Genomic DNA, 12,825 nt, shown 5'->3' with positions numbered 1-12,825 from the left:
TAACCTTTGTATTGTACGATCATTCTTTGCCCTGTTATGAAACTCTGGATTCAATCCAAGCAGCATAAACAAGAAAATAAAAAGCAATGTCGCTTTGCTTGGCGCCAAAGAGCTATTCATTTCTGTGAAGCTGCAAATTCCAGCTACCATCCGTAGCCGCAAAGATAAGTCACATATTGGGAGATGGCGACAAAAGTCGCGACCGCTTTCTGAAATACTCCATGCGGAGAAGCTGTAAGCAGTTCCAACGCAGTGTTAAGCTGCTGTACCTCATCATATGTGTATGACATCCACGTGGAGCGAAAACACAATATAAACTGAAGCATGGAAAACTGCATGTTCGGCAACATTCACCATCGAACGTGGGTCAATTTTTGATGCTCTGAGTACCTTGACTTATAAGGTGGCTCTGACGCCTAACTTGAAATGCATGTTTTGCAACTGTGGTGAGGGCGTTATTCTCGTGGTGACGTTAAATACTGCTATCATGGCACTGCCATGATGGTGGACTATTCCTCACACGCCAGGTAACCGCCAAAAGGGACGATGCTTCAATGAGGCGCTGATACCGGGTATATAACTAGAGACACCAGGGACGCATCAGAGGCGAATGCCATCCCGCCCTGTGTGCAATGCGGAGCTTCGCAGCCTTATCTGCCAGCTCCTGAGACACTAGACGCCATAGTGCGCGACCCTCGAGCGAACTCTGCATGAGCCAAATTGATTTCAGCATATCCCATTTTTTTAGCACTGTCACTAAGCGAGGCTGGCCAAGATAAAGACAAGATCTCGCGCGAACGCGAATCATGTATTACGCGCACATCGAAACGCCAAGGACGAATGGAGCCAGCTCTAGGAACACAAAGAGTGAGCATGAATGGCCGGTGGTCGGAAATGTGAATCGGCGTCTGATACAAAGCTAAAACATTCATAGCCGTCTCACATGTACAAGGGGACTGCGGCACATACGGGCGGTCTAGCCTGCTGGCCGATGAACCACGACGCCATGACCAGCAGAAGTGCGGCCATGCACGAGTTCGTGACATCAATAAGTGCTAAGTTCTGAACCAGGCGGTGCAGGTCGCGTGCGTTCCAAATAAGTCACCCTCTACCAGGGCCAGGGCCTTGAACATCTACGTGTAAGTCTATGACCCAATTAAAATCGCGTAATGCTATTACGTGCTTCCATCCAGAAAGCACACCTCCAACACTTTAAAGAAGTTTTGTTTTGTTTGAGTCACGTTAATGGCACTAGATGGCGCCACTTTTCCAAACATTTTGCCTTTTGCATGTTCAACCCTCAAACTGCCGCCTATGTTGCAAAATACTAAGAGGTCACATAATCGTGTTGTCATCGACAGAATCTAGCGTGAGTGCTACTTCCGATCATCATGAAGGCTTTCGACTAGAACGCAACCTCCTTAAGAAGCGGGAGCCGGGAACGCTATGATAAAGTAAGAAGACCGAACGATCCTTCGTCATCTGTGGCGACTATTCTCGATACGAAGAAGTCGCCATGATTACGAGTCTTCATATTTGAACTGTGGCCTTTTTAGTCGCTACCGTTAAAGCACTATACGCCAATACCTAAAATGCATCTTGTATTGATTAAATATTTGCGCGAAAATTTGACAACCAGCATTAACCATGTTTTCCCCAAGCAAACAACATACGCATCAAGAACCAGATGAAAGTAAAAAAGTTGCATTATGCTGCTTGAAAAAGATCCCATATGCTACAATCTTTAGCCGGGGCGCGCAAGAAAGATGTTATTTAAACGATGAAAAATAAATGCTTGTTTTTCCTTTAGGGTGCGTGAATGTTTCGCTCTCTTGTCTGGAGACAAACGCCTTTTCGAATAGCTGCCTTTTCTTGTCAGGCAACGGTGAATACGTGGTGTCTGGAAGTGCAGTACTTTAGGATAACATCCGGGTCCTTCTTGAAAAATGTAGAGCTGCCGTCAGCAGAACGAAAAATGTAAAGAAGTAGAATTATGCTGCAGTCATCAATTTCATTTGCGATTCGGGCCCCTTGATTACTTACCCGATCGCAGTTTTACCTACCATGGGAGGTGGTATACGCTACGCGCGATGGTGTCTTCAAAATAGATAATGCAGCTCATTCTGACATCCCACAGTAATCACTTTATACTTCTAGACTATAAGGTAGTCGTTAATTTAGTATTCGAGGACCGTTCTTTGATCTCTTATGACAGTCTGGTTTTGAATCAAAGCAACATGAACAAAAAAATGTATGGCGATATGGAAAATGTGTAGTTGTTGCTGGCATCCTTCAATAATCATTTTTACTTTCTAGACTATGGACGTCTCGTTAACTCTGTATTCCAGGATCGTTCTTTTCTTTGTTATGAATCTCTGGATTCAGTCCAAGCAGCATAAACAAGAAAATGGAGAAAGGTGTAGGTGTTGCTTTGCAACGAACACCTCGATTGATAGTTTAACGTCAAAGAACTATTCATTTCTGTGAAGCTGCACATTCCAGCTGCGATCAGTAGTCACAAATAAAAGTGATATATTGGAAGACAGTGTCAAAAGTCACAGCAACATTCTGAAATAGTCCGTTTGGAGAATCTGTAAACATAGTTGAAACGCTTTGGTAAGCAGCTGTACTTCATCATACGTGCATGACGTAAACGTGGAGCGAAATCAGAAAGTAAGCAGAAAGATAAAAAAATGCATGCTCGGCAACATTCACCATCGAGCGTGGGTAAATGTTTGATGCTCTGACGTCCTTGCTTTATAAAGTGGCTCTGACCTCTAACTTGAAGAGCATATTTTGCAACTCTGGCTGTGGCTATCGTGGCCACTGCCATAGAGGACCTGGAGAAATCAAAAACGATGATGGGACTGAAGCGTTACGGGATAGATAGTGTGCACAGTTGGATGACGGCGGGTAAGTATTATCGTACATTTTTCTGAGAATAAAAAAGGAATCATTGGGGCATTCGGAAAGACAAATAGACTCGGGAGTGAAACAATGCGGAATGCGTTGACCTTAGGGGCGAGCACTCGGTTTTGCGAGCTTTGTGGGAACTTTTTGTTAAGTGCTTCTTTACTTATCTGTAATCTGAATGCATGAAACCCCACTATATTTAGTCCTCCAAAGCTTGCAACTAATAAGGTCGGAAGTGGGCTCTGTTTTTTCCTCGAGCAAGTTTGGCATGTGCTGCAGACACTTGGCCTAGATGAGTGTTTAGCACCCTATATCGAAACCTTGTAGCATTTGTGAACAGTTGCGGCGGCAGGTATGCTTGGGAAGACTTAATTAAGAAGCAGGCTCTATGAAAGCATAGCGCTTGTTTTGGGATTCTGCTGGTGTAACGCCCGTTAGGGTCCGGTTGTTGCTTACTAAATGTCGAGTTAGCTATTGTGGCTCTGGTGGCAGTCGCTCCACCGTAGCGGCACTAACACATATTAAATAGTGTCTACAAGTCCGACAGATAAGCACAATGACACCTAATAGTTTATAGGCGCTACTTCAGTCATCGTATGGTTTCCAGATCAGAGTCCTGCCGGAAAATTTAAAGTGATGATACTTGCTTTCTACCGGACTGGTTTTCGCGCAGGTCATCGATGTTCTCAAGCGAACTGTGGGGTCTCCTATTTTATTAAGGGTTAGCGAACACTCTCTATTTCGCGATGTACCCTGAACAGCACAAAATATGGTTTATATATCCGGGCAGAGCACATGTGAAATGCAGTGGAAACGCAGCCAACCCTGTCTTTTACATCCACGCACGGGCATGCATAGCTCATGGGAATATAAGGATGTCTCAAGCGGAGGTACTGGCAACTACTTAGCTAATACGAACAGCGGCCACAAGTGGCTAGTAGCAGTAAAAATAAGCGTCACAAAAGGCAATAACATGTGAATACACCTAAACATGGAGAGAACATTTTCTATGTAAGAAAGAGGCGGGGATACAAAAGTGCAGCTTGAGCGTAGGTGCGGTAGTATATGTAGTCAAAGTGAAGCATCCGTGTAAGTCTTTTTGCTGATCAGCATGAATTCACTTTAGGATCTACACCGCAACGTACATCTAGTTAGCTACCTACGCCAAAGTGCGTTCAAGTAGAGAAATCATAACGTAATTTGAACAACTGTGCGGGTATCTTTACGCCTTTATTATTTTACAAAAAAGAGAAATGTTATATTGCACTAAGCGTCCTTTTTTTCACTACCTTCAAGGCCACTAGGCGAGGTAAAGTATCCAGTCGCTGAGTAAATTTATCATATTGCTAGCGCTGAGAAATACGTTTTCTTATAGTACCTCCATCGCCCACATCTTTGGAGCTCGAGAGTGCAAGGTATGCTGCTAGAATGCCAATTATCGGTTCAAACGATGGCTCTATACCTAAGAAAGTATGTTCACATTAAAAATGACCATTCAGAGGGCCACAAAAGTTTCCTTTGCTCAAATGTTTCAACTTCAACCTTCGGCACCATGACACCGGGCTCCTTCAGACAAACGACAACATAATTTATTTAAAAAAGGGTATATTCCTTGTATGCAGTTCTGAATTGTTTGTTTTCCGTGACAGAGATTTGTAATGTTTCTCTGTTCATTTACAAAAGCGCCAGTGCTTAGTTTAAGCCGCCAAAAGGACATAACACAAGAAGGACAAAAACTGTACAGTCGCTGAACTATTTCTAGAAGAAGGATGGCAGGACCCAGGACGCCTCTACACTGAATTTCATTCCCGGATTTCCAAAGCTATTGAAGTGCCAACATTGCGCTTAGTCTCTCTCGAGCGTACCCGCTTCGAAAACCTCGTCTTCCTGATTCTCATCGTTCTGGTCGCAGATTCTTGCCTGAATCTGCAACACTGTCAAGTAGTATATCTATAAAAAAAAAAAAAACGATATAACAGGCAAGCACGGAACAGAGACAAATGTGTGTGTCCAAAAATGTTGAAACCACTGATAGTTGCAATAAAAAGTGATCGACAGCTGAATTACAAACACTGAATTTGCGTTTAAGATATATTAGGCCTCAATAATGTCTCTACAGATTTGTCTCTTCTCCTGAAATACTAGCATAAAAACTGGTAAGTTGTCGTCCAAGTTGCATTCATGACACTGACAGTGAAATTCTAAATTAGAAGTTCCTTTCTTCAACCTCACCATGTGCCGCCTCAATGGGCACAAGGTTCAATTATATTTATTTTCAGTCGCCACTGCATCATGTTTTCATTTATTTTCATGCTCTCCACCTTTTCACCTGATGTTATTGCGCACCAGGATCCACCAAGCAAATTCTTATATTTCATCATTTTGAGATGTAAGGCAAAAAGAAAAAATATCTGGAGCGCTTCAAGGATAGGTGCAAGTAGTGATTAATACTGGTCGTTAGTACGAGTTATTTCCCCGCCATGTCGTCGAATCTTGTCTTCTTCAAGGCCAGGGATGTCGATGAAAGCGGAGATTCTGTTAATCGAAAACTGCCGAGGTATTTACTTATTTTAGGCGCGAGAGAGCCAAACATCAGTGCATTTCAGTCATTGCGTAACCTTTGAGTGGTAAAATTCCTATTGTGACCAGCATGCCATATCTGCTGGATGTGCTAGGTCGGCACCCGACCCTCCCCTCAACTGCGTTAGTAGCAGGAGAGAAATAATTAAATACAGTGAGGCAGTCAAGAAAGTGGCGATACCGCAAACTTGGAAATCACACATGAGCTGCATAAAATGTTCTTAAAGGCCCCCGCTGGCCTATTCAATTCTTAACATAACGCTGCCATTTGTGACATTCGCTTACAATTCGTCGCGTCACGACACTACCTGCTACTCCCCCTTCTATCTTCTATACGGCCGTGAACCTCTGCTTCCTTTTGACAGCCTGCTCCTGTCTGGCACCACTGCCAGCTCATATGCTCGTGACGCCATAGCCCGAGCTGATGCTGCCCGCGTTGTTGCTCGCAACCGACTCGCTCGCAGCCTCCCAGCACTCCCAGAAACGTCGCTATGATTCCTGTCATCGCAACACTGAGTATTCTTGCGGCTCTCTCGTGCTGCTTTGGACTCCAGCTCGCCGCGTTGGCCTTTCGGAAAAACTTTTGCCTCGGTATACAGGACCCTACCGTATTTTACGACAAGTGACACCAGTGACATACGAAATTGCGCCCTTGCATCCCGTCCGCCATGCCTCTACACCACGCACCGAGACGGTCCATGTTGCACGCCTAAAACCGTACTACATGGACCCTGGTTTGGACGCTAGTACGCACCGGGACTGTGCTTTTCAGCCTGCGGGGTAGTGTCACATTAGGCGGTGCATACGCATAAGGAAAGAAGAAGAAGACTCTCGTGAGTTTGAGAGAAGACGACGTTCAACAGCGTCGGCTGGTGCCTACAGAGAACGTCTGTTTGAAAGCCTTGTCTTCGGTGTCCGCCCTCTGCTACAAGCTGAACTACCCCGTAACAATATTATGCATGCAGACATATAAATTGTATATAAATAAACCGTTATATTTTAATAACCGAATCTTAAATTGTTGACACGTGTGCTGTGCGATATCAGCGCACGTTAAAGACTCCCAGGTGGTCGAAATTACTCCGTAGCCCTCCACTATGGCTCCCCTTTCTCTCTTTCCACTTTCACTCCCACTCTCATCCCTTCCCTTACGGCGCTGTTCAAGTGTCCACAGAGTAAGTGTGACAGATACTGCGCCTTTCCCTTCCTGTGAACCAATTAAGTGGCGTCCGTGTGCTGTGCGATGTCAGCGCACGTTAAAGATCCCCAGGTGGTCGAAATTACTCCGTAGCCCTCCACTACGGCTCCTCTTTCTCTCTTTCCACTTTCATTCCCCCCTTCCTCCCTTCCCTTACGGCGCGGTTCGGGTGTCCACAGAGCAAGTGTGACAGTTACTGCGCCTTTCCCTTCCTGTGAACCAATTTATTATTGACGCAAGTAGTACGAAAAAATACACCCTCATATAAAAGCTGCAAGCGTAGAGGCATCGTGATGTCACTTAAATCAATGCATTAACTGCAAGTTATCTGACGTCTAAAGATACGAGGCTTCTTGAGTGTTCCTATGAAGTAGAATGGTGACATTTGTTCCCTATCAACCCATACCTTTTGGGGTATGACCCTCAGACAAATGTAGCCAATTTTGAGGCTCCCTTCACATTTTCTGGCAAACTACAAACTAAATGGGTTTGTCTTATGGGACTGTGGAATCTGTGATTTTCTGCCAGGCTAATAGATACTTATTTGAAAGTATAATCATCAAATTACTACCAATTTGGGAAACCAATTGCGGTCCCTGAAATTGCGGCAGAGGAGCCATTTCCTTCAGCGGTCTGCGTGTTACGTAAATATCTGTGTCGATAAATCAGTGGATTTTGATAAATATGGCAGATCTTCGTAAAGTAGAAGTGGTGACGAAAGCAATACGGCTAATATCATATTGCTTTCCTCACCACCTCCGGCAAATATTTTGTTGATGTACACAATTCCTATTTTAAAATCTCGCAAATCAGTAGCTGTAGTGAAGATTGGTGCAACAGTCACTACTATGCTTTAAAAGCGTTTTTGGCTGCACCGGTGTCATGTGAGACAATTTTCTAAAGTGCGACATTTTCCGAAAGTGCCGCTTTCCCACCTATGTTCTAACGAGACCTGTGTTGCATATTGTGAGTTCTTGTTGCTTATCAAAAGTTGAGCATGCTTTTAGATATGCTGTTTGAAACACCACACTAGTGAAAAGTCAAATTGGCATTAAGCTTACTTTTGTGCTATGGGCGGGCGTGAACGAAATTTGGACACGTATTAAAACCACATGTACAGTACATTCTTTGCCCTCAAGCAAAAGGAAATTGTGAATGAATACAAACTTGGTACATGCAGTATTGCTCACTTTTCTTCACACTACATTCTTAATGTTGCTGTGAATTAGCATTTTGTCTTTTTATTCTATACTTTTGCTCTTTAAAGCTTTGTATATAGGCAAAAAGAGAGAACCAAAGGAGAGGATAATACAAACTTGTGAAAACGTTATCTTGAGCTTTGCTTGCAAACCGCTTATACATGGAGAACCAAAGATGAAATATATGCACTAAAGCGTCTGAATACTTAAGACTACAATACTACGTGCCGTCATCAAAAAGAACAGGAAATGTCAATTTCATTTTATTTTAAATGCTTTTATCAGAACAATGATCCAATCGAAGATCTTTCACAATTGCACTGTACATTATGACATCACGTTGATTAAAAGATAACATGCACTGAACGAACAAGCTGCTAAGAAATTGTCTTATTTGCTGCGCCACCAAAAACTTTGTGGAGACAAAACGACCCACAAAGCTCTTTAGATGTCTCAGACGAACGTAGAAACATATTTATGAAACCAAGTGTCAGAACTTGTCGCAATACTGATTTCGCTCTTATCGTGTGGTATGATTGCCTCAATTTGATTCAGAAGCTTTTTTTTTTTTACAACGCAGTTACATGCAATTTTTCAGGGGCATGCCCACTGTCTAGCTTCTTCTCGACGTGTGCCTCTCGCTCAGGGGGCTACATCTTCGTAGCCATCCAAGCGAATTGGCAGGCCAACCATCGGGATGCTGCTTGGCCTGTGCTCATGATGTCAGCAGGCATCCAGACATCAGGTAAGAGATCAACGGATAAGAACAGTTTGCGAGAGGGCTACAAAGCTACAGCTACCTGAACAACCAATGGGTGATAATTTACATGTTTCGGTTTTGTGCATTGGAAATCTCGACAAATATTTTTTAAATAAACACTATACACTGGTCCGTCATCTAAATGGAGTGCATGCAGTATATATATATATATATATATATATATATATATATATATATATATATATATATATATATATATATATATATATATATATATATATATATATATATATATATACCTCTTATGTGGCGACCAAATAATAGCTGTGGGAGGACCATACGAATGAAATCAAGCGATCACCTGTATGTCTTCCTTCTTTCCGTAACTCCACTTAGCTTTTTCTTATTGAGCGTTCCATTTCAGATATAAATAATCGCACGTGCAAAATCCCTTCAAGGTTCGTACAACACCTTATTGTACGGTTAAAATTGGCCATGTGAAACGCATCTCCCGTGGAACGCGTTTTCTAAGCGCATAAATACGGAGTGGGATGGTATGCGAAACGGGGAGGCAAACCAATTATTAAAACATGGCTACTGGTCGTTTTATGTCGAGCAAAATGCTGCCAGCTAGTGATGCGCTTAAAAATTAGCGATCATGAAATAACGTTTTCGAGACCATGATCTTCTGTTTCCAATAAGTACTTTTTATTGAAACGTGATCTGTGTAAGCTGTGAAAATCATTATTACAAAGATGCAGAAGGGTGCAAAGTGAATACCTGCCTACAAAAGGTAAGAAATAAATAGACAACGTGGCTGTTCCTTATTTTCTGGTCAGACCGATTAAGAGTATTTTCTAATTGTTGTAAAATAAAATAATGCGATCCAGCAGCAGCACCAGCAGAGCGCCCAACGTCTTCACTCACAGCAAAGCGTCGGTGCGTGCCGGTGAAAAAAGCAGGCACAGTTTACATCCATAATGGTAACGCATGGGCCCAACAGAACACAGAGTTTATACTCATACTAAGGCTTCGAGTAGTTGGAAAGCGAGCGGGCGAGCTTATTGCACTCTTTTATGTACTTGCCAGCGTTGGAGCAGTGGCATGGATTCAGACGTATCAGGGCGGTAAAGAAATGTATCCATTTTGTAGGTTTGCTTGCGTCCACAAAGCGGCGGAAATAAGGAAGAAAATCTAGGAGTTATTTTCTTGGCCTTTTTGAATACGTCGGTGACGAAGGGAGGAACCTGGTCCCTTTAGGAATGGCCAGTGATAATGTACATTGCCAACATATCACTCAAGGTTCGGAGGAAATGCGCTATCGCACATTTTGTCGGAAGTGGTGACATAGCGGCACGGTAGATAGCGCGACATTCTACCAGGAGGTCCTCAAGAGCGTCAGGCAGGAAACGTGTATGCGGTCACTAAACAGCTCTAGAAGAACACTATGACGAAGAAAATGATCAGATTCTTTGAATAAATGACGCAAGATTACGTGCGGAAACTGACGCTAGCGGTGATGTCTCACCATGACGGGTGAGATGATCTACGGCGACGATAATACAGCGGTTTCCACCTAGATTGGCAGAGACGTTGCGTATACGTCAATGCTCCCAAGTCAAGTGGGTGGGCTGGACCTGGTGCCGGATTCAACAAAATCGGCAACTTGTGACGAGAGGTCTGCGGTGTTGCTAGACGGGCAAGCGGACTAGAGAGTACTAACGGCAAACGAGAGGCACGTACGCGCCACTAGAACAGCACATGCAGGTCTGGGCAGGTGTTCGACAATATGCCTTGACAAAGTGTGGGTCAGTATTTAATTAAGATATGTCGACATGTAAAAGTGAGGGATCGACGAGGAACCATTTACGTCCGTCTAACAGGTAACTGCTCCGTATGAGAAGGTGCTGTGGACGGAAAGGAAAATAAAAGCTGGCCTCCATTGGCCTCTCCAATGATCTGTGGTCATGTCGGCAGGGGCAAGTGGCTCACATGCACAGACATTATAAGTCAATGAAGCGAAAGGCTGCCACAAGTACAAAAGACCGTGTGCGTCGGTATGTTTGAGGCCTCAGCGAAAAATGACACATATGTCAGAGAGGCGCAGCGCCTAATGCATGATCCTATCAGGAGTGCGGTTCAAAGTGTGGCGAGCATAGAGCTTGCTTATGAGGCACTATAATATAGTTGTTAGAAGGCGTAGGGGAGAAAGTTCTGAATAGACCAAAAATTGATCCTACTCCTCCTTTCATATGCCACAACATATTCGGGAAATATTCGCAATGGGTAAAAACAGCACCCAGTGCTACTTCGCTAGACCTAGCGGACGTCAGTACAAACGTCTATTCGTTTTGTTTGAGTCAAAATTGCGGAGGTTGGGAGATGAAACCGAATCGCGTTTCAGAGTGGTGAAGGCTTCATTTCAAGCTTTGGTTCACACGCAGAGGTCGAAACTGCCAGCTAGTAGCCAGGGAAGAGGATCGATGATAGAGGCGGAATGCAAGGTGAAGTAAAAACATAAGAAAAAAGGCAGACGTAACAGTGAAGCTGCTTCGGCAATCTTGGGCGTGGAAATTGGATAACTGCACAAAGTTTCATGGGGTCAGCAAGAATGGCTTCCTTATAAAAGTCGTTTCATAGCTTCGTGGGCTTTCTACCGGAAAAGTGGCATTTTTCGAAGTTTACTGTAGCGCAGCGGCGGCGAGATAAGGGAAGTCGTCCTTCAGGCGTAGAAGGCGACATTGAAAGCCATTAAAAAGACCACGACGCATCCAGACAGCCAAGCCAGCTGTGCCACTTTAGTCCAGGGATAAAAGTGGTATTCAGGCGCTCAAAAGTACCAGGTAGACGGGGCGTTGACAAGGCCGAAGGACATGACTTTGAAATCATATACGTCGTCAGGTACTGTGAAGGTAGTTTTCCAGTGATCAAAGCTAGCCATGGAAGAAACTCGATGCCCTGCAGGCACTCGAATGCGCCACCAATGCTTCACAGATGATAGATGCGCGCGGCCTGGACTTTGTGAGCCTACGGGTATCGCCAAAAACTGAAGGAAGTCTGTTTTTTTTTTTACTTCCAAGCACAACTGAAGATACTCGGAGATTGCGGGAGTGCTGTCAGTGAGCTGTCGTTGAACAGAATAGCAATAAATGCGACAACAGTAATGCCGATAGAAACGGGGATTCAGAAGAAACACCCACAATGATTATATATTGTTTATTTTCTGTTCCTGATGCGCTAGGGGAACATTTGTGTTGAGGTGTCAGTTGAAGCCAGCAGGGCCGAAAGGGGTAACAAAGATGCGAATAATAAAGGGGAGGTCGTGTATCCCGGCCTAACACCTTCATTTATGGGAGATTTATTACGTTGTTATGCAAAAATATGATAGTTGTGCAGCAACTATAGGTATCTTCTAGTACTTTCACATGCAGCTCATATACACTTTAATCTCGCAGTGACTGCATGACTGCCGAGGTTTCGACTGAGTCATATGCTTTTTTGTAATACATTAGTGCGGTGTATAGGGGCTGGTTATATTCCGAGCATTTTTCAATGAGGTGGTTGATTGCGGGAATGTGATCAGATGGTAGAATACCCTTTCCAAAGCTCTATTTGATTCATTGATTGTTTGAAGTCTAACATTAAGCTATGAAGAATACAGAATATATAAAGGGCGAATATGTGATGTGTTATCGAGGTTTAGCATAGATACAAGAGAATTAAGAGTTATGTTCCTTAAGAATAAACATATAGCTTATACTATAAGTGTTTGTTACATAATTAGTCAGATAATTGTAGGATTCGTGATTAAGCCTAATATTTGGAATAAGCTGAAGGTTGTACAGGTCTACGCGCCAACACACAGTGATGATGACCAGATAGTCGAAAGCTCTAATACGGAAGTAGGATTAGCCATTTGGAGCTTAAAATACAGTACGCTGTACGTGACGGACTACTTCAATGCCAAATTAGGCAAGAAACAGGCTTGAAACATGTTGTGGATGGCTGTGGTATTTACTCTTCTAGCAATATAGAGGGGGGGGGGGGGGGTTATTAGTTGCTCGCAAAGAAAGCAGCAACTTACAAATCATAAATACCTTCAATAAGCGGAAGCACCGGAAGTGAACATAGACAATGCCTAAAGAGAGAACTGAAAATGAGATTAACTTCATGCTGCATTCTAGGGCTTGCATTGCGCACGATGCACATGTAAT

At 43.6% G+C, this 12,825-nt stretch overlaps 1 protein-coding gene across 1 annotated transcript in view; it reads left to right on the top strand.

The window, feature by feature from the left end:
• The first annotated feature begins 2,726 nt into the window (after positions 1–2,726).
• Positions 2,727–12,825, top strand: part of LOC146209383 (monocarboxylate transporter 3-like) — a 41,680-nt gene continuing 31,581 nt past the window's right edge. Inside the window, exons 1-2 of the mRNA XM_084599982.1 lie at positions 2,727–2,913; positions 8,489–8,635. Coding sequence (XP_084456108.1) covers positions 2,859–2,913; positions 8,489–8,635 — 202 coding nt within the window. The 5' untranslated portion in view covers positions 2,727–2,858. The remainder of the gene's footprint in view (positions 2,914–8,488; positions 8,636–12,825) is intronic.

This window comes from Amblyomma maculatum, chromosome 1 (genome assembly GCF_055883805.1).
Source record: "Amblyomma maculatum isolate TAMU_Amacu chromosome 1, ASM5588380v1, whole genome shotgun sequence".
In the NCBI taxonomy this organism is placed as follows: Eukaryota; Metazoa; Arthropoda; class Arachnida; order Ixodida; family Ixodidae; genus Amblyomma; species Amblyomma maculatum.
Note: the sequence above shows the minus strand (reverse complement) of the source record. Positions and strands in the feature narration are given on the sequence as shown.